At 46.7% G+C, this 22368-nt stretch overlaps 1 protein-coding gene across 3 annotated transcripts in view; it reads left to right on the top strand.

Annotated features, from left to right (window-relative positions):
* The window catches only part of LOC119857371 (acyl-CoA (8-3)-desaturase-like), a 30650-nt gene extending 8488 nt beyond the window's left edge, over positions 1-22162 (top strand). The window contains exons 2-13 of one of the 3 annotated variants that reach the window (XR_006282376.1): positions 1689-1799; positions 2392-2589; positions 3703-3804; positions 4017-4145; positions 8587-8647; positions 9355-9431; positions 10857-10954; positions 11318-11414; positions 12011-12090; positions 12726-12851; positions 13575-14100; positions 22151-22162. Coding sequence is in view for 2 of the 3 variants with exons in the window: in XM_038406165.2 (XP_038262093.1) it covers positions 1689-1799; positions 2392-2589; positions 3703-3804; positions 4017-4145; positions 8587-8647; positions 9355-9431; positions 10857-10954; positions 11318-11414; positions 12011-12090; positions 12726-12851; positions 13575-13626 (1131 nt within the window). In the remaining variant the exon portion in view is untranslated. Of the gene's footprint in view, positions 1-1688; positions 1800-2391; positions 2590-3702; positions 3805-4016; positions 4146-8586; positions 8648-9354; positions 9432-10856; positions 10955-11317; positions 11415-12010; positions 12091-12725; positions 12852-13574; positions 15981-22150 lie in introns of those variants that run through there. The other 2 variants (XM_038406165.2, XM_043517639.1) reach the window with 2 other exon arrangements.
* The last annotated feature ends 206 nt before the right edge of the window (positions 22163-22368 follow it).

Here is a 22368-nt window from a genome sequence, read left to right as displayed (position 1 = left end):
GTCTGCCCATGTACCACCTCCTTATTCTCCCTCTTCCAATAGGAGAATAGAGATGGAAATACCCCTCTCTCTCTCTCCCCTGTTTAGGTAAGCCTGAGCTGAGCGGATGCCCTCTCCCCTTCCTGATTAAATACAACAAGGCTGAGCTGGAAATGGCTGCATCAGCCACATTTGAAAACTGTTTTTTCCTGGCTAGGTGCCATTTAAAGGGCTAGCACTTTGCAAAAGAACACAAAGCCATGTGGGCACGTGCAGTGCTGAGCAATGTACTGGAAACAAAGAAAACCAGGAGTGGGGGCAGGGATTCCCTTGAAAAGAGAAAGCAAACTTAGTCCTGGGAAGACTGTAACCTCACTGCTAGGACAGACACGGGGAGAGGAAATGTAACATGAGACAAAGTGGGAGACTTTTAATGGGGGTGAGGCACCAAACTAACATGTGCGCCCCCTCCAGTGTGTTTGGAATCTAAAGCAAGTTGGACTGTGAATATAGTGATACAGGTATATAAACCCTGACTTGCTTGGTTGGGGCCACACTTTCCCAGAGAGGGCACAGGGAACATAAAGCTGCTAAGTGATTGATGATTTTCCCAAGTGACAAGAAGTCACTGATTTCCTTGCAGGGCTTGCAGCAGCAGTGCACAGGTGTTGGGGGAGTCAGGAGCTTATTACACAGACTGCTCAGTAATGTTGGGGGAGGCATTTGAGGAAACCAAAGGCAGCTGGAGTGGGAGCAGTAGTAAACAGGGAAGCTGTGAGATGTTCCCATGGGAGATTGTCAGTGGGGACAAGCCTGGAAGAGCCTGGGGGTTTTGTTTGCAGTGAGTGGCAGAACCTGGGGTAAAATTGGGGGAACCTCCCCAACCCTCCTCCTTCACCTGATTAACCTTTTCAATTCAGCCAGCCCAGTCCTATCCCTACCCTCCAGTTGCCCCAATCCTCAGCCTGTTTCTCCACTAGCTCTTGTGCACCCATTCTGCAGGTCACTGAGGCAGCACTCTGCCTCCAGCCCTTTGCGGTGGATGAACCACGCTGGTTAGTCCAGTAGGGAGAGTGCAGAGCATCGAAAATAGCAATGCCCGTTGGAGATGTCACAGCAGTTCCTGTGATCAGGAGGAGCGACTGCAGCGTAAGCTTTGCTGCCTGCCCTTAGCCCAGCTGGAAGTGTGGGAAATGGAGGGAATGGGAGTAAACCATTGCTTGGAATGGTTAGAGGCAAAGGAAAGAGGGAAATGGGGTGTTAGAGAACCAGGTGGAGTACAGAAGAGGGCACATAAGTTTATATTTTGAAAGTGGAGGGGTTGGAGCCAGGAGAGGGAATGGCTGGTGTTGCACAAAAGTAGGGAAATGAGAGGAAACAGGAGGCAGAAGAGGATGGGGTCAAGGAGGCATGTTATGGGTTGGACAGGAAAGGAAAGACTTCTGATTCAGAGGTAGGTAGGAAGAGGGCCCAGATACCATGGTGACATGCATTAGAAATATCTAGCTAGAAAGTGGCAGAGAGCTCCTACTGGAAGCTGTCTGTTTTGGTTTTGAAGAGATTGCTGTTGGGCAGGGAAAGAAGAAGGGTCCAGTAGCTCCACCACTAGATTACTTTCTGCTAGACTGGGGATGTTCATGTAGCATCTTGTCTGCTCCCCTGCCCCAGTGTGTGATTTATCTCACCCCATTCTCTTGTCTGTATTTCAGGATCCCTTCACGGCGTTCCACCTTGACAAGGCTCTGGTGAGAAAGTACATGAACTCACTGTTGATTGGGGAACTGGCACCGGATCAACCCAGCTTTGAGCCCAGCAAAAACGTGAGTGTCGTAAAACATCGATTTTGGGATGTATTGCGGCAGCAGTGGGGATGTACTGATATCGCTCATTTACTGGCAACCAGAACTTCCAGTAAATGGTAAATCACATTGCATCTTGGAATCATGTGTGCTTGAGGCTTCCCCTTGGTGTCTGGCAATACCAGCCTAGAAAAACAGGGCCTGTTGGTCACAGGTTTCTTCCTGTGTTACTGCAACACTCATCAGGCGGGGAGCAGAACATGTTAGCTGCAGGCTTCCCTCAGTGATACAGGGACGCAGACGGGAGAGGGCGGCTCCTACTGACCAGGGGATCCCTTTGGTATCCTAGCGACCCTCACCTGAGGGTGGGAGTAAGAAGGGAAGATCCGGTCAGCCATAGGCTCTCCCCGTGTCACAGAGACCCTTCACCTGCCCAAGGGTCATAGCATGTCAGCTGCATACTTTCCCTGATGTCACAGCTACTGCCTCTGAGGGAACCCCAGCTTTCCACTCCGGCTGCAATGACCCCTCTGGAGTTCCCAGGGCTCCTGAGGCTGCTGTCCTGCACCACCCTGAATGTTGGGAGAGTGCTGAATGTTGGGTCTCCCTGCAGAAATTGCTGGTAGAGGACTTCCGGGAGCTGCGCACCACCGTCGAGAGGATGGGACTCCTCAATCCCAACCACCTCTTCTTCTTCCTGCTTCTCCTGCATGTTCTGCTGCTGGATGCTGCCGCCTGGCTCACCATCTGGTACTTTGGGTCATCCTTGCTGCCTTTCCTCTTCTCTGCATTGCTGCTAGGCACCGTCCAGGTAAACTGTTTAGGTTTCATCCTGTACTTCCACAAACTCAGGACCAATGACATATCACCGGGTGCTTCTGTCAGTACCTCTGATGCTCTTTTACTTGGTGAGCCAAGGAAAGATAAACTTGAAAATGCTTCAGGAATGCTGGGAGTGGGGAGCTGAATCCGTCTCCATTTCTGGTCTCTCCCAGCAAGAGGCACTGTGAAGAGTTCCAGACGTAGAGAGCTCACAGCTTCTCCATTCCTTGCCTGTCTTAACAGGAGGAGCTGGAAGGGAGGAGCAGTGGTTGTGGGAAGCTCCCAGCTATTTTAGACTCAGCCTCTCTTAGGAGGAGGAGCTGTTGGAAATACAGCAGAAGCTCTGGATGTGGCAGGCTCACGAGAATTCCAGCCCCCTCCTTCCCAGGGTCTGGTGGGCACAGCTGCCGGGGGGGGGGGGAGAACGCAGCCCCTTGACACGTGCTTTTTGAGTGAGCGGAGTTAGAACTGGTATCCTACGTATCTTCTCCCCATAGTCTGCTACAGCGCGCCATTTGTCCTGGACTTCTTGCTATAGTGGAAACAAGGCTGTACTCTGCTCTGTTTTGTATGAACTTTGAGCGACACTAGGCAGTAGCCATGCCCTCCTTGTGCTCCCATGGGAACATGTAGTGCCCTGGAGCTGAGGACATAGCAGCTCTGAAAGCCCCAGCTGTTCCTCCTCTGCCCAGGTGGTCCCTCTGGAATTGCAAACAGTCAGAGGAGGCAGGCTTCTCATCAAAGGCTACTTTGTTATGGCACTCCGACCAGTTTGAAGAGAATAAATGCCCTGATTCTTAGTTCCATAGCCTTTTCTTCCTGGCCCCTTCTTCTCCACATAAACAACTCTCCAGCGCTCTGTAACCTCACCCGGTCTGGACTGGAGTCTAGTGGCAGTACAGTGAGGGAGCGACATTTGGGATTGTGTGTAGAGAATGGAAATATCTCCTTGTGACCAGTACAGGGGGCTCTCCCCTGCTTGAGATCAACAGTCAGGAGAGCAGGAGTGTTGTTCCTATGACTGTATGTGTGGAGAATGAACACTGTTGCAGAAGCTCACTAAGCTCTGGCTGTTTTCTCAGTGATTCCTTTTGTTTTCCAGGCCCAGGCTGGGTGGCTCCAGCATGATTTCGGGCACCTCTCGGTGTTCAGCAAATCCAAATGGAACCACTTGGTTCACAAGTTTGTGATTGGCCATCTGAAAGTAAGTGTTCAGTGCTGAGAGCAATTGCCGGAGTTTCAACAGGACTTAGAGCAAGGGAGCCCCACAGGTTCAAGAAGGATCTTGTTCCCTAAACGTGACAGGGAGGGGAATGTGGTGCAGCTCTGGGGAATGGGTGAATAAATGGTGGAGGAGTTGACTTTATTTTTGGCAGCATTGACGTTTGAATCCTCTGGTCTCATTTGTTCTTGCAGGGTGCACCAGCCAGCTGGTGGAATCATTTGCACTTCCAGCACCATGCCAAACCCAACTGCTTCCACAAGGACCCTGATGTTAACATGCACCCCTTATTTTTTGCTTTGGGAAAGACGCTGTCTGTGGAGGTGAGTCTGAGGGATGTCTGGGGGCAGGTTGGATCACTGGAAGGATGCGGCGTTAAAAAGATCCAAAGTCAGGAAGCAGCATAAAGTTGGTGAGAACACTGACTATCATGCAGAGCTGCAGAACAGCTGGGCTGCCTCTGTATTTCAGGCATTCTGGGAAGGAGTTGGGAGGGACGGACCTCTTGCTTAAAATCCAGTTTCCTGAGAGAGAGAGGATGAGGAAGTGAGAGATCATGGAGTGACAGTAACCTCCCTATAGCTGTGGTTGCAACCAGTTTCCATTATTTTTTTGTCCTGGTATAACTTTGACTTGGAAAATTGGTTTAGCCTGAAAATGTCCAACTCAGGAGGCAAAAGAGAAAGTTAATTAAACTGCTTTTGAATCAGTATAAAAATTACCCAGATTTCAAATGTTGTCTTATATTTAACATTACTTTGTCTTCCCCAGCTCCAAACAGCTTGTTACAACTTCTTTAAACTTTCCATACAGTTAAACTTCACTAAAAGTTGCTTTTTTGTCGATGTTTTAGAATGTATTAAAGATTGATTCGTGATTATAAAGCAGTATTCATTTCCTCAGGTCGAGGAGGGCTGTGACGAGATATGGATGTGGATACAAGTTGCTTGTTTTGTTAATTTTTAGATTAGCTTGGCTAATTTTAATGCTCCAGGAAGTGAAACACCATCTTGCATACAAGAGTGAATCAAGATTCCTATGCATTTCAGCCAAAACACTAGCTAATTCAGTGCTGGACTCATTTGCCCACTGAAATCAATGGGAATCTCTCAGTGAATTTCAGTGAGATTTGGAATTAGTCCCAGCTGGAGTGCAAATACATTCCTGGTGTAACACTTCCAGAAATGGTTTTGGCATTTGCCGTTTTTTAAAACATAAACCCAAATGAATATAGTAACTGGCTCAGACTTTCTGATGTTTTCCCTGGAACTGAGGAATTGTTGGCCTAGTCAGTGCAGGGAAACAGTACATTTGATATATCTGGATTTTAGTAATACTTTTAACACAGTCCCACCATGATATTCTCATACAAAAACTAGGGAATTATGGTCTTGATGAAGTTACTATAAGATGGGCACAGAACTGGTTAAAAGGCCGTTCTCAAAAAGTAGCAGTGGCTCATTGTCAAACTGGTAGGGCATATTCAGTGGGGGGTTGCAGGGGTCTGTATTGGTACTATTCAGTATTTTCATTAATGGCTGGGATAATGGCATGAAGAGTATGCTTATAAAATTTGCAGATGACACCAAGCTGGGAGAGGTTGCAAGCTCTTTGGCGAACAGGATTAGAATTCAAAATGATCTTGATAAATTGGAGAATTGGTCTGAAATCAGTAAGATGAAAGTCAGTAAGGACAAACGCAAAGTACCACACTTAGGAAGGAAGAATTAAATGCACAAATACAAAATGGGAAATAAGTGGCTAGGCAGCAGTACTGGAGAAAAGATTCTGGAGGTTATAATGGATCTCAGATTGAATATGAGTCAACAGTGTGATGCTGTTGGGGAAAAAGGCAAATATCATTTTGGGATGTATTACCAGGAGTGTCATATGGAAGACTTGTGAAGAAAGTCTTTCACTCAGCTCGGCACTGGTGAGGCCTCAAGTGGAGTATTGTGTCCTGATCTAGGCACCACACTTTGAGAAAGATGTAGACAAATTGGAGAGAGTCCAGAGGAGAGCAACAAAAATTTATATGAGGTTTAGAAAAATCTGATGAAAGGTTAAAAAAAACCTGGGGCATGTGGAGTCTAAAGAAGAGAAGGCTAAGGGGGAACATAAGTCTTCAAATGTGTTAAGGGCTGTTATAAAGAGGACAGCGATTAATTGTTCTCCATGTCCTCCAAGGGTAGGACAAGAAGTAATCAGCTTAGCTTGTAGCAAGGGAGATTTAAGGGAAAAACTTTATAGTTAAGCACTGGAACAGATTACCCAAGAAGGTTGTGGAATCCCCATCATTGGAGGTTTTTAAGAACAGGTTAGGCAAACACCTGTCGGGGATGGTCTAGGTACACTTGGTCCTGCATTAGCGTGATGGGCTGGACTAGATGACGTGTCTAAGTTACTTCCAGCCTTACGTTTCTATGATTCTGTGATTCTGCTTATGACAGGGGTGGGCAAACTACGGCCCGAGGGCCGCATCCAGCCCTGCAGATGTTTTAATCTGGCCCTCGAGCTCCCGCCGGGGAGCAGGGTTGGGGTTTGCCCCACTCCACCTGGTTCCTGGAAACAGCGGCATGTCCTCCCTCTAGCTCCTATGCATAGGGGCAGCCAGGGGGATCTGCACACTGCCCCCATCCCAAGTGTGGTCCCCGAAGCTCCCATTGCCCGGGAACCACGGCCAATGGGAGCTGCAGAGGTGGCGCCTGCGGACGGGGCAGCGTGCAGAGCTGCCTGGCCTCGCCTCCGCATAGGAGCCGGAGTGGGGACATGCCGCCGCTTCTGGGAGCTGCTTGAGGTAAACGCCTCCTGGAACATGCAGCCCTGACCCCCTCCCACAACCCAACCTCCTGTCCAAGCCCTAATTCCCCTCCCGCCCTCCGAACCCCTTGTCCCAGCCCGGAGCACCCTCCTGCATCCTCAGCCCCACCCCAGAGCCTGTACCCCCAGCTGGAGCCCTCATCTCCTCCTGCACCCCAACCCCCAATTTTGTGAGCATTCATGGCTTGCCATACAATTTCCATACCCAGTTGTGGCCCTCGGGCCAAAAAGTTTGCCCACCCCGGCTTATGGGGAGCTAGTGGAGTTGTTTGAGATAGCAGTGATATGGTCTCACTTATCTATACATAGGGCACTGAAAATCAAGTGTCTCCAAGATAGGAAAATTTATTCACCCTTGTTTCCATGGAGATGAGCTACAGTCTAGGTGGTTATCTGTCTCTGCTTTGGAGGCTAACCTGATATGGGTGTGTGTTCTAAACACTGCCACATATATTAATAGCATCATGTTTTATTTTGGTTTCTCTATTTTTGCATAGCGTGTGAATGATGCTTTGTACCACATGCATTTTTCCAGTTCTAGGAACTGTATTAAGCAGCTGTACTAGAAGGCAGCCTGCCTAGATATTGCCAGCTTCTGCAACCAATAGCAAGTTACAGTGGGGAGTAAGGCCCCAGTCAGGCATGTGCTTAATTTTATGCACATGAGTAGTCCCACTGGCCTCAACAGGACTACTCAAGTGAGTATTATTGGAGGTGAAGATGAATCCATCCCAGATCCAGGACCCTGCTGCTCTCTTGTTTATTCCAGACCATTACTGAGGGCAAAATTCAGCTACTGTTCAGTCTGTGGCTTATCTGTATTATCCAGGTGATAAGCACTCTCTCTCGTGACCATGTGCTGGGACCTTTTGTGCATGCCAGAGTGAAGGGAGCTTTCTGGATTAGTATCATCCACATGGAGCCATTTTGGTGATTTTCATTCTTTCAGTGGAGGCAGGGTAGAGCAGAGTAGGACCGTCCATCCCTTCTCTACAAAGGTGACAGCTCTAATCATGGCCTGCTACAGATCTGTCTTACTAACTGAGAGAGACAAGGTGGGTGAGGTAATATCTTTTAGTGGACCAACTTCTGTTGTTGAAAGAGAGAAGCTTTTGAGCTACACCAGAGCTCTTCTTCAGGTCCCTTTGTAGCTCAAAAGTGTATCTCTTTCACCAACAGAAGCTGGTCCACTAAAAGATATTATCTCACCCAACTTGTCTATCTAATATCCTGGGACCCGCATAGCTGCAACAACACTGCACATATTAACAACTTAGCGTACCCATCAGAGCATTCCTGTTTTCTGAGCCCCACTGTCTCTGAGTTGAAGGATATGGATTGGGTGATGGTCAGGATCTTGGAGAGGTTTGGGTGTGTGTTGTCTCCCAACTTTGCTATCTTCTCCTCTTGGTTAACAGGCTGGTGTGAGTTAACCCTGAGAGCACAGAGAAACCTGAGCATATAGCCTGATTTTGGGTGTATTATTCAGTAGAGTACCACTATTTGTCTGTGTGGCTCTTTTCAGCTCAATGGTCTCTTGGAGGACTTGTGATAAGACAAAACCTTGGTAGTGGTCATAGTAATAAATGGAATCACGTTTGTGAAGTGGTTCCAGCTCCCCCTACTGGGGAAGAGCTTGTTGTGCAGGTCAGAATTCACATTTCAAGTGCCTAGACTAGACAGTTGTGCATCAGAGGCAGTGGGGAGGATTCCCTTTAGAAGATATAAAATAGGGTGAAGTAGTGCTGTGAGGGACCCAGGTATGAAGAGACAGCTGGCGGGTGCCTGTTACCTCCTGTCTCTGAGAGGTATTTATGCAGACATTTCTCCTGATGGAGTTGGTAGAGGATTTGTGAGCCTCCCTCTCAGGGAAGGTGATCGAAGTGCTTGTATAAGTGTCTCTGTAGCCCAGGTAACCTGCCGAGATCCCTTTTCCTTTCACAGCTCGGGATGAAGAAGAAGAAGTTCATGCCTTACAACCATCAGCACAAGTACTTCTTCATAAGTGAGTATCTCCATTCCCATGCAGTACCAGCAATCATTAGTAGGATCATTGCCAGCAGATCAAGGAAAGTGATTATTCCCCTCTATTCGGCACTGGTGAGGCCACATCTGGAGTATTGCGTCCAGTTTTGGGACCCCCCACTACAGAAAGGATGTGGACAAATTGGAGAGAGTCCAGCGGAGGGGAATGAAAATGATTAGGAGGCTGGGGCACATGACTTACGAGGAGAGGCTGAGGGAACTGGGCTTATTTAGTCTGCAGAAGAGAAGAGTGAGGGGGGATTTGATAGCAGCCTTCAACTACCTGAAGGGGGATCCAAAGAGGACGGAGCTCGACTGTTCTCAGTGGTAGAAGATGACAGAACAAGGAGCAATTGTCTCAAGTTGCAGTGGGGGAGGTCTAGGTTGGATATTAGGAAAAAAAATTTCACTAGGAGAGTGGTGAAGCACTGAAATGGGTTACTTAGGGAGGTGGTGGAATCTCCATCCTTAGAGGTTATTAAGGCCCAGCTTGACAAAGCCTTGGCTGGGATGATTTAGTTGGTGTTGGTCCTGCTTTGAGCAGGGGGTTGGACTAGATGACCTCCTGAGGTCCCTTCCAACCCTAATATTCTATGATTCTGTGAATTACCAGAACCCTCTGAATTAATTCCTTTGGAATATGATTACCTGCTTCTTGTCTCTGCATTCTTCTTTTCTCTCCTCTAGTTGGACCCCCAGCCCTGGTGCCCCTCTTCTTCCAGTGGTACATATTCTACTTTGCAGTGCAGCGCAGACAGTGGGTGGTGAGTATGTCCAATTTTGTCAGATCTGCGGTGCCTCCCCCTAGTTTTCTGAATAAGGTTCAGTGTGAGGAGTTGGGACTGAAATGTCGGAGGGAGGAGTCCTGAGTGTGGAGTGACTGGTCACCATGTCTTACTGTGACACAGTGGATGGGTGTATGACTGGTGCCTAATCCTTTGACAGAAGAGGAGAGTAGGTGTCTTCCCCCTAATGCATGTGCTTCTCAGTCTGTGAAAACTGTGGTAACAAAGGGAGCTATCTGGGTTCTGCTGCTGTGCAGCGATGGTGGTCAGTCAGCAAGGGTTTCTGGTGCCTTCCCCTCATGTTGTGGGGTTGGTGCAGCTCTATGAAGCCTGACCACCAAATGTCACATCAAACCAGTGGCTGGTTTGGGGCAGGAAGGGAGACAGTTCTTACCTTTCTGTGGCTGCCTGAAGGGGAAAACCATTGAAAGCTGAGGGGAGCGGGAAGGAAAGCAATAGAAATGAGAGGGGCTGAGAATGAAATTCAATGCTTCATCTGCCTGGGACAACTACATTTAAAAAAAATAGATTTTTCTCTTTGGGGGGAAGGCCCCTTTCTCCTAATTCCCCCACCCAGTTTCAGTGGTGGGGCCTCCAGGCTCCTGCTCTACAGCCCAGCATGAGAGAGCACCCAGAGCAGCGCCAGGCTCCTGTAGCAAAGATCCGGCCTCATCTGCCACTACTTCCTGCCTCCAGAAGCTCTCTTTTTATCCCGCCTTTATACTGTTTGGGCTTCCCAATGGCCTAGAACCCAGTCCTCCAGCAGCACAGAGTGGACCAGGCAAAGGAGAATATGGGTGGGTGTCTGTTTCAGGAGCATGTTAGGGGGGTATGCTGGGACAAGGAGGGATAATGGGGGTTCGGAGACAAATGCAGAAAAGGAAGAGCTCTCACCTGAGATTTAGGCGCAAGGGGGTCTTGACTGGGGAGAGAAGCAACTGAGAGAGGATTATTGCAGGAAAGAGAGAAAGTGCCAGAGAAAAGCCCGCAGGAAAGTGAAGAGGAACAAGGAATGGTGGGAGGGAAATGAGGCAGAACAAAGCTGCCTATAGCTGCTGCTGCTTTTCCCCTTCCACTTCCCAAGTCTCTCCTTTCTGCCCTCACTGCCCATCCTAGCATCAGAGGTGAACAAGATATGGCCATTCAGTGTGCGCCTTCTTTTGGCCCATGGTCCAGGTCAGGCTGATTACGTGCCAGGGAGTGAAGTGGAGCTAAAGCATATGGGTAGTAAGGAGGGGTGGATGTCTTCAGGGCTGCATTTCAGATGGCGCATGCTAGGGGAGGGGAGGGAGATAAAGACTGTGAATTATAGTGGTGGTTTCTGGGGCTGCTACTGCAGGGCAGTGGGCAAGAGCTGTAATCTACACCCTCAATGCAGGTTTCTCTCTGTCTCCTCTCTGGCAGGACCTGGCCTGGATGCTGACCTTCTACATCCGATTCTTCATTACCTACTTGCCATTACTGGGGGTGAAAGGGCTCCTGGGGCTCTTTCTTCTGGTCAGGTATCACTCACCCTACTACTCCCTATGGCTGCTTCAGCTCATAACTGTTTCTTATCAATCCCTCTGCTCTGCCCTTCCCTAGTCCTCTAGCCAACCTGCCCATCTCTCCTTTTCCTAACTGCCCCCTAATCTTCTGCCCGTTGTGACTTTCTGTGACCTGACAGGGGAGATTATTTTCCCTGTGGTGTCATCACCTGTGTGGGCCTTTTGCTGTCCGGTTGGTTGGAATCCATGGGAGAAGTTTCATCAAGCAGTAACTTCATCAAGCCTGCTTTGGCCCAGGAAGAGTGCTTGTTCCTGGGCTCTCACAGGCTTAGGTGGGCATGTGGTGAGTGATTGCTTTGTATGTGTTTGTCTGCACAGGCTCATAGAGAGTAACTGGTTTGTCTGGGTGACGCAAATGAACCACATCCCCATGCACATCGATTATGATAAGAATGTGGACTGGTTCTCTACTCAGGTATGACCATCTCCGTCCCCGGGAGCTGTGGGCCTGTGGGTGTAAATTCCAGACCAGATGGCACTTTGCTATAGATGCTAGGGTTCAGCAGGGAGCCCGTAGAGTGTTACAGGGTTCAGTAGGGCATTCTGTGAATGCTGTGAATCCCTTGTGAGCATTCTGAAATTCGTGGTAATGGAGTAGGAATCTGCACTCACTGGGGGTGACATGGTGACTGCAGGGTGATCTGGGGTTTTGCATGGAGCTCTCCCAGTGCAAGACACTCCTATGTCCTTCCTTCTTCTTGTATCTTGACCCTGTGCCCATTTCTGTAAGGGTGAGGAGGCCTCCACAGAGAAGAGTCAGGGCAGATTTGGCCTAATCGTTCTGGTGAGACTAGCTCCATATTGGTTAGTACTATGGTCCCATATCCCAGAATGTCCAGGCCTGGTCTCAATGTCCTCAGGAGTGAGAGCTGTCATCCCCATCCTCAGATTAATCTGTTCAGTCTAGAGGAGAGTGAGGATGAGAAGGTGGCACCAGGTTATCCTGCTGTCCAGGCAAATGAGAGATGAGCATTCATGGAATAACACTCACTGCTCCCCTTCCTCCCCCAGCTCCAGGCAACGTGTAATGTTCACCAGTCTCTGTTCAATGACTGGTTTAGCGGGCACCTGAACTTCCAGATTGAACACCAGTAAGTATTGGTGCAGGGATGAGAGAAGGAATCCTAAGGAACACCAGTCACTATGGGCACCAGGGGAGGGCAAGGAACCCTGTACGGCATCAGTGAAAACAGGCACAAAGGAAAAGGCAGGAAATCTATGGGGCACAAGACACGGAGGAGGAGTGGGAACTGTATTGGGCACCAGATGGAAAGGCAGGAACTCTCTGGGGCATCAGTGACTACACCCATTGAGGGAGATGGAATGGGAACTGCATGGGGTATCAGTGAGTACAGCCACTGAATATAGTGAGAAGGGAACACTATAGGGCACTAATTGATTCCAGATTCAAAGTGAGAATAAGCCACCTGTGAGGTTGGCTCCTTGAGGGGAGGCAGGAAGCCTGTGAAGTACTAAGTGAGAGACCAGCTCTCTGGCAGGTTTCAACTAGTATAAATGGTGGATTCTCTGTAATCTGAAGTCTTTAAATTATGATTTGAAGACTTCAGTAACTCAGCCAGAGGTTATGGGTCTATTACAGGAGTGGGGTGGGGTGAGGTTCTGTGGCCTGCATTGCGCAGGAGGTCAGACTAGATGATCCTGATGGTCCCTTCAGGCCTTAAAGTCTATGAGATCTCACAGAATCAGCCCCCTTCTCTCTCCACAGCCTTTTCCCCACAATGCCTCGACATAACTACTGGAAGGTGGCCCCCCTGGTGAAGTCCCTGTGTGCCAAGCATGGCATCGAGTACCAGAGCAAGCCCCTGCTCACTGCCTTTGCAGACATTGTGCAGTAGGTGTCAGTCAATATAAAAATGTTGTGCAATAGCCATTGACAAGATGGGAACACTGGGCCTTGTGGGAAGACAGTGCCCGTTGTGGGAGGGCAGGTCCACTAAGGACATGGGGTGGGAGGGCCGCAGCTGGGACAGAAGAGATGCAATAGAAATAGGATTGGATGGTTCAGGGGACTGAGAATGGGATATGGACCCTTTTAGATCTAGCCACTGGTTTCAATCAGTTGCAGATAGCTAGTGTGGACATTCTGATGGAAAACACTCTGCCAGCAGCCTCTTCTCCCATCTCATGTGCCTCCATTATTGTCACTGTAGAATTACGCCAGGGTGGGGTCTCCTAGACAGGTCTGTCCCAAGCCTCATTCATTGCTTCTTTGTCTTTTTTATAGTCTTGAAACCTTACCTGACCATGTCTTCTCCTTTGTTTGCCTCCTTCCTTTTTGTCTCCTTTTGGGTTGTTTGTTTTAACCCTTGGAACATACAACAGTCCCTTGTGACTCCATAGGGACTTGTCCTGTGCCTTTCCCAGGATCTGTAGCCTGAATCGCTGTGTCTTTGAGCATCTCCCTGATGTGTTCCATACAAGGGATTTGAATATTACACTAGATTTCATCGCCCCCCCTTCTCAAATTTGCTTTATTGATCTTTACTCTCACTATGCTGCCACATTTCATCATTTGTTTCTAAACTAATCAGCCTCCCTCTCTCTATCCCTGCAGCTCTCTGAAGGATTCGGGGGAGCTCTGGCTCGATGCCTATCTACATAAATAAGCAGCAGCAGCTCCAAACAGAGGTATTCCCCACCCTCACTGCCTCCCACGATGGTCACCATGAAGACACAGGACAGGGAGCTGGCTGAGCCAGGGGTGTGGAGCTGGGCAAGCTTAATTCCAGTAATGAGTGTGGGGTTTTTCTAAGATGTTTGTTCTTAGTCCTTCTCATGCTTCTCCTACTCCTCCTTTTTTGATACTGAATAATAGAGAGGATCAGAATGGAGGAGACCACCTGCCAGGAAGGAGGAGCAGCCTGTAGGTCTGGGAATTAACACTCTTCTGTCTGGTGACATTTCACTTGCTGTGTCTGTAGGAGAGAAATCTTTTATCTAACACAGATATTTCTGAAATGCCTGGCAGCTTGGTGTCTAACCCCCTACTCCGCTCCTTCCCCATGTGAAAGAATCAAGGAAGCTGGGACAGGCTGAGATCACGGAAGATAGAAGTTGGGGTGGTGGGAAGAGGAAGAAATGTAAGTGTGGGAAAGAGAAGAACCTCTGTAGGGGCTATGTTAAACATCATTGTGCTTTTAAAAATGGTAAACCAAGTGCCCAAACCTTGGGGCCGTGGAGTAGAGAAGAAAGGCCAAACCACCGGGCAAGGGCTTAGACTACTTTGTAGGGATGAGTGTGAGAAGAGAGAGATCAAACCACAGAGTAGGCACAGGTGGGATGCAAGAGCTGTTCCCAAATGTGGGGGGCTTGGCATGCTGTGTCCAATGGGAGTGCTGCTACATATATGCCTTGAGTGTTTTTTTTTTAGAGGTAGGATGGTGAGCCCCTGGATCTCTGGGTTAATTATCATATTGCACCTTCTACTGGAGATGGCCTGAGTAGCTTCCACAGTGCCATATTCTAAAAGTGAAAGTTGATGGACCAGTTACTGATTCGCTAAGAAGATAGACATTAATGCAAGTGGAACCTCTAGTCCCCCCAGATTAGCTGCCACAGTGCCCCCAGCAGTTTAGATTAGGAAGAAGACTGTATAACCAATCCGTGGCTCCTTGGGAGTGTACACTTATTATATTGCACCCTTTGGCTACTGAGGACTTTGTAAATAGGGAGAGAACTCAGGATTTTTTGCATCTAAAGCACAGGATGCTCCCATGTGAGCTACAGGTAAATCTTCTTCCACTGTTGAGGCATTAGGGTTCAGGACTCCACTTGAACATGTCTAACATTCCAGCCAGCAGAGGGCAGTGGGGGACATGCATTGTGCGCACACAAATACAGGCCAGCATGTTGTGCCTCTGGTTCTCTATGGGTCTGTATGTCTACACTGCAATAAAAAACCCACAGCACTGAGTCAGCTGACTTGGGTGTGGGGGGGACTAGGGCTGTGAGGCTAAAAATAGCAGTATAGATGTTCGGGCTCAGACGAGAGCCCAGGCTCCAAGACCCTCCCTGCAAGACCCATGCCATGGGTCTCTGATTGCAGTGTAGACATACCCTATTAGGTAATGTGCCTCCAAGACATGCTCTGAAGGGGTATGCCCTTCACTGTAACACTGCCAAAGTATTAATTAGCCTTATGGCATTTGCCAATGCTACCTACAAGGCCAAACAGCCCAACTGCCAAAGTAGATGTAGCACCTCACGTGACTTTTCTAAAGGCTGCCGTTTGATCACTCGCACCCTTCCTACCCCCCATCATTTCTTTGTGTTTGAGCCTCCCCTCTCCAAGTTTTGGATCCAGCCTCTTTCCTTCTCTCTCTGGGGTTCTTAAATGGACAAGTGTGACACAAGGATTCTCCCCATCTTCCCTGCCCTCCCCTCACTCCCGTGGTAGCTCCTGCAGCCAGACAACATCATGACAACTTTTCCCAACTACGGTAATAGGTGTTTCAGGCCATGACTACAGCACAGACTTCTGCTGGCACAGCTGTGTCAGGGGCGAGAAGAGGGGTGATCTCTGACCAGCACAACTGTGCCAGCAAAGCCCCTAGTGCAGACACAGCTATACCAGCAAAACTGTGCTTTTCCTTAGATAGCTGATTTTGCCTGCGGGAGGAGGGTGGGACTGGAATAAGCTATGCCATTACAAAGTGCAGTTTTGTTGGTATAGCTGTATCCACACATGGCAAGCTTTGCCAGGAGAGTATACCGCTGTGTGTCATTATGCCAGCAAAGCGCTCCTAGTGTAGACATGGCCATAGTATCTAAAGGAGACTGGGAAAGAAATGTAACTTCCCCTCTCTGGCCACCATCCAAAAGATTGGAGGGCCTGTGAAGTGAGCAGTGTCACCTCACCCTCGACAACGGCTGGGATGAGAATTCATTTTTGTTTAATGGAAATAATTGCCATTAAATCAAAGGTCCAGAGTTTTGAATAAAGAGTGTAAATTAAATGAAATCCTCTGGGCTTCTGTCGTTGTTTTCTCCTGTTTTGTCCCTTTTTTTTCCCATCATTTTCTTCCATGTGAGGGATTAGTAAGGAAACCCCCTGCCTTCCCCAATCCCTTCCATCATAAGAGTAAATCTCATCTATGCAGGAAACATGGCTTTCTGAGGGCTGGTCTGCAACTGTGGAATAACCTCCTGCAGGAGCTAAGGACCATCACAAACCTTGCTACCTTCTGCTCCAAGTTCAAGGCACACTTCTTCAACCTGGCCATCACTAGCATAAACACAGAGCAGCAGGTACATTTTACACAAACCAACAAACCCTACCAGAACAAAACTCTACACACCATTCTCCCCCTGGGGTGAGGATGAGAGGGAAAACAGATCACACCTGACAGAATTTAGTCACATTGCTGAATGCATGCCTGGTAGGTGCTGAGATAATCTGGAGGTGAGGGCAGGATACGAACCTATAAAGACTAAAATAGAATCCATCAAGTCAAAGGAATCTTTAGGGGAACAACTATTTGTCCATGCTGCAGCAGCAGTGGCTGTGGCTGCTCTCCCCTGATCATCTATTCCCTGTCCAGGTTCTCAGGATCTGGAAGAATCCTCACACATCTGTGAAGGGAGTTCTCTCGTCCACTGGGCGATTTACCCAGGGGAGGCTCTCTTCCCACCTTAAATCACTTCAGGACAGAATTATATTTCACCTTGTGATGGGTTGCTCCCCTTTAAGATGCCACCTGATGTGCTGAGATACCACTGAGCCTGCCTGTTCTGCCAGAATGGGCCTCCTATAACCTGTCTTGCTCTTAAGCCTTCTCTAGCACACACACAGGCAGGGTCACACCCAGCTGCAGAAAGACACAGACACTGAGATCAGTTCTGGGAAGACTCCGTTTAAGGGACTTGTCCCAGCACTCAGTTGCCCACCTCCCTTGGAGTACAGACCAAAGGTATATTGTCTTGTGCTGTATAGAAGAATCTGCACAGCGCAAGCTCATAAGAATTCGCCCTCTTCCTCAATGTGAAGAAAAAAAAGGAGTACTTGTGGCACCTTAGAGACTAACAAATTTATTTGAGCATAAGCTTTCGTGAGCTACAGCTCACTACATCGGATGCATTCGGTGGAAAATACAGTGGGGAGATTTATATACACACACACAGAGAACATGAAACAATGTGTTTTATCATACACACTGTAAGGAGAGTGATCACTTAAGATGAGCCATCACCAGCGGGGGGGGGAGGGGGAGGAAAACCTTTCATGGTGAAAAGGTTTTCCTCCTTCCCCGCCCCGCTCCTGCTGGTGATGGCTCATTTTAAGTGATCACTCTCCTTACAGTGTGTATGATAAAACCCATTGTTTCATGTTCTGTGTGTGTGTATATAAATCTCCCCACTGTATTTTCCACCGAATGCATCCGATGAAGTGAGCTGTAGCTCACAAAAGCTTATGCTCAAATAAATTTGTTAGTCTCTAAGGTGCCACAAGTACTCCTTTTCTTTTTGCGAATACAGACTAACACGGCTGCTACTCTGAAATGTGAAGAAAGATATGCACAGCTTCTCTCCCCGCTGCCCCCCAAATATGAATTGCACAAACTGGGTAATGTTACAAACAAAACAAATTTATTAATCTAAAAGGTAGATTTCAAGTGGTTAAAGGGATAGCCAACAGAACAAAGCAGATTACTAGGCAAATAAAACAAAACACGCAAACTAAGCTTGATTCACTAAAGAAACAGGTTACAGAATGTAATTTCTCACCCTAAATGTTGAGGTAGGCAGGACGGAGAGTTTCTGTAGCTCAGAGTTCTAGTTATTTCTTCTTACAGACTGGACCCCTGTCTCAGTCTGGACTGTCCCCTGCCTTTCCCTCAGGTTGTTTCCTTTGTCCCTTCAGGTACTTTCAGCAGTCCTTCTTCTTGGGTAGGCCATGGAGGAGAGTCCCGTTTGCCTTTCTCCCCACCCTTAAATAAGATTTACCTAAGGCAGGAATCCTTTGTTTGATTCCCATCTCCCTACAGAGGAAAAGTGCCAGCAGTGTCCAAGGAGGTACTTTGTATCAGGTGACAGGACCACCTGACCTGGTAGTGTCAGAGCTATGTCCCAGGACACATCCCAGGAAGGAGAGAGATTAGTATCTTCACAGTCTTGTTGTTTTTTCCTAATGGCTCGTCAAATCTGATAGCTTGTTGTCTGGTGGGTATCTTCCCAATACACACCCAATTGTAATTGTTACCTAGTCCATATTCCTAACTTTAGATACAGAAATGATACATGCATACAAATTGGACAGTCACATTCAGTAAATCACAATCTTTCCAATGATAAGTTACGTGAGCCATCTTGCATAAAGTATATCTTAATTATGCCATATTCATATCATAAGCATATTTCCATAAAGAATATGCAGTGTAATATCACACACCTGTGAACATCTTCCAGGCTGGGTGCTGTCTAGAACTTTTCTCAGAACTCTGCATTTTCTCCCTCTGTCACACTGAAAAAGAAATACCCACAGTGCAGTGACCCCGTCTTCCAGCTCACCTGGAAATACAGTATGTTCTGAAATAGCAAACAGAGGTGAAACTGAGGGGAAGCCTTAAAGTGCAAAACCAAAGGGGAGACTGAGTCAAGGCCAGAAATGCTGCATGTGCTGGCTCTGCTCCGAGTCACCCAGCTATAGGATGATCTTAGAGCTGAAATAAATTCTAATAATCTTACCTTTCTATAGCAGCTTTCATCATTCGGGGCTATTCAGATTCCACAAAAGTAGGTAATGTTGAGACTTTCAGTATCACTGTTCAGACAGAGCCTCAGTTTCTAAAGAGCTCATCTAAAACTTAAAATGTGAACAATATTTTTCCTCTGTGAAAATCCACTGGCTCTTTCATGTTCTTTAAAGATGCCCAGAGATGTGTTATCCTGGAGTGCCACACATTCCAGAAGAGTCCTGGAGATTTCTGGTATCACAGACATCCCAGAATTATTGCAGTGTTATTGTAGCTGTGTTGGTCCCAGGATATAAGATACAAGGTGGATGAGGTAATATCTTTTACTGGGCCAACTTAGACAAACTTTTAAGACACACAGCTCTTTTTCAGGTCAGCTCAGCCTTAAGCATATCTCTGTGTAGCTTGAAAGCGTTCTCTCTTTCACCAGCAGAAGTTGGTCCAATAAAAGATATTACCTCACCTTGTCTGTCCCAGAATAATGCATCCTGGAACTTTTCTAGTGACTGAAAGTTCAGAATGGGTTTGAATAGAGATTGAGAGTGGCTGGGTCATTACACATATTGAATCTATTTCCTTAAGTATCTTCACACCTTCTTGTCAACTGTCTAAATGGGCCATATTAATTATCACTACAAACATTTTTTTCTCCTGCTGATAATAGCTCATCTTAACTAATTAGCCTCTCACAGTTTGTATGGTAACTTCCAACTTATCTGTATGTATATAAATCTATCTTACTATATGTTCCATTCTATGCATCTGATGAAGTGGACTGTAGCCCACAAAAGCTTATGCTCTAATAAATTTGTTAGTCTCTAAGGTGCCACAACTACTCCTGTTCTTTTTTTGAAAGTTCAGTGGCTCTTCTGGAGAGGCTGAAATTTCTACACACACTGAACTGCCAAAAGGTTTCTTTTATACATACTGTAGAAGGTTCAAAAGGTGAGTTAAAATGTATTCAATTGATTGCCCCGATAGTGTAATTTAAATAAACATTTAGTACTCATTTTTCTTTCATCTGTGTAGGTCAACTTTAACATAATTAATGTAGCCTTAAATGAATGACATGAAATGACCACACAGTGGTAACAGAAAGGAGAGGAATTTGGAAAGCTGACAAGCGTTACAGGATATTTAAGAAACACTGATGAATGTTTAAAAGGTCAGAACTTTGTTCAAAAAAGCAGCAATCCACAGTTCAAAACATGTTTTTGCTAATGTGGGAGAAGACTTCCTAAAACATGCTGACCATTATTAAGTGGGAGATATCAGAACATGTATGAATGTATTAAAACAACCCTTTACTGGAAGAGTGAATAGCTTAGGGGCCTTTCACATTTACATTACCATGGCCAATTCAGTTCAGATCAACAGTGAATGAAAGTTGTTACAAAGGATGTATTTTGTACCCAATATGTATTTGATGTGCATACAAAGCCATTCATTCTAAAGGTATCTAAGTCCTGGACTACACTGCAAATGTATGTCGGTATAACTTCATCATTTGGGGGTAGAAAATCCATACCCCATGATGCAGTTTATCAACCTAACTCCTGGTGTAGACAGCACTATGTTGAAAAGAGGGCTTCTCCTGTTGACATAGTGACTTCCTCTCAGGGAGGTGGGGGACCTACACTAAGGGAGAAGCTCTCCTGTCGGCATAGGTAGTGTCTTCACTAAGCGCTACAGGCACTGCAGCAATTTAAGTGTAGATAATCCCCAAGATTGCTCCATTAGTGACAAGAGATTAAATAATGTTCCCCTGTCATATCAACTGAGTGCACTCATTGGATTGGTCAATCAGGCAGCCAGTGAGAACATCACTCAGAATCTACAAAAAGAAAAGGAGTACTTGTGGCACCTTAGAGACTAACAAATTTATTAGAGCATAAGCTTTCGTGAGCTACAGCTCACTTCATCGGATGCTCCGAGGCCATGGTAATGACAATGCTGTAATCCAGAGTATGCATGGAACAAAGTGAGAAATTTGTATCTGATTGGGCAACACTCTCCTTTAACTTTTGCCCATGTGCATTTTTATAAAATTAAAAATTAAAAATATTTGCTTCATTTCTCAGTCTGTTACCCTCACGTTGCCAAAGCGGAACACCTGGCAAATCTGAAATCTCTTGTGGCTGCCCAAAATCTGGAGATTCCATCTCAGCCTTGAGAGAGCACATTGAAGTCAGGCACCCAGGTGCTTATATAATTATCCTCAAAAGCTGTAATAAGAAGCACTGTGTATGCTGGATTTGTAGCAAATCTCAGACAACACCCTAGAGGAGTGTTAAGCTCAGGCATGGTCATAGATGGTAGCTATGAAGGGCTGGTTAAAACCATATTACCCCCAGAAGCAATGCTGATGGTTGATAACTATCAACCCCATTTGGGATTGCAAAGGTTTTGGTATTTGTCTGATTGATGCAGTTGTTTGTAACCTCCACATCAGATGCCCTTCAGCAGATTTTTTTTTGCCCAAAGTATGATCCCTGGTGTATATTACTTATGTGAGCAAGTTTGCCTTCCGTTAATGATGATGCAAATGGCTATTCGTTTGTTGTCCAGAGCAACACAATGCAGGGTTCAGTGGCAGTAATGTGTAAACTGGACATTTTGAACACATCCTGAGTCTTTGCATTCATGATGTTTAACATAACCTCTGCATCCTGCCTCATCGCTGTCAATTGGAAGCTGGTTGGCCATTTTAAGTCTTCTTCCTCCATCATCTATCCACTCAGTTTGTGACTGGACCTTGCTAAGATCTAGCTCTTTGGGGGTATCATAGTCAAGAAATCTGGTCAAAAAAGAGAAAAAAATTGTGGGAAGTTTTAAAATTTCCATTCTATACTTTTTCAAAATAAATTGATAACTCTCTTTTTGAAAATTTCCATGGAGTTATTTTATCAAAAAAGATTTTTTGTTTCAAAACCGATGCTACTTTAACATGAACATTCATTTTCTAAAAGAAAGACCCATCACATGATTCATCAAAATTGGGAACCCAGAAAACAAACACTGACACCTGTAAGTCAATGTTGACAAACAAACAGCTGTCCCTACAGGGATTTGGTAAATGCCCCAGTCTTCACTGACTTGTTTCCATGGTCAGACTCCACCCACTGATTGGGGCTGCTGGCTAGAGCCCTGTAAGTGGGACTGTGCTGAAACGATCGGAGGAGAGAGATTTTTGCTTGCAAACACTATTGCTCTGAATTGTTTCATGTTCATCTTCACACTTTAACAGGGTTTTTGGGGCACTGTCGATCTATATCTGAAAAAGCTCCTCCATTCGTGTATCCTCCACTGGAATTGCTAGGCTGCATTGCAGCTGTGATGCACCCAGATGCTTTAGCAGATGGCCACATGGGTTTTTCTTTTATTATTATTTCATTTTATACTTTGAACCCTGGGAAGGAGGGACATTGCAGAGGGAAAGAAGGAGCAATGGGATGAGGACAGAAGGCCTAGAGGAGGGAGGGAAGACTGGAGAGGATCATGGAACATAGAGTGCACAAGGGGGGGTGGGAGATACTGCAAAGGTGGATGTGAAGCAAATGGTTTTTTATTCACTTTCTCCTTTCAGAAGGTTTCAGAGTAGCAGCCGTGTTAGTCTGTATTCGCAAAAAGAAAAGGACTACTTGTGGCACCTTAGAG

The sequence above is a fragment of the Dermochelys coriacea genome, chromosome 6 (assembly GCF_009764565.3).
Source record: "Dermochelys coriacea isolate rDerCor1 chromosome 6, rDerCor1.pri.v4, whole genome shotgun sequence".
NCBI classification, from domain to species: Eukaryota; Metazoa; Chordata; order Testudines; family Dermochelyidae; genus Dermochelys; species Dermochelys coriacea.
This window is presented reverse-complemented; position numbering and strand designations above follow the sequence as displayed.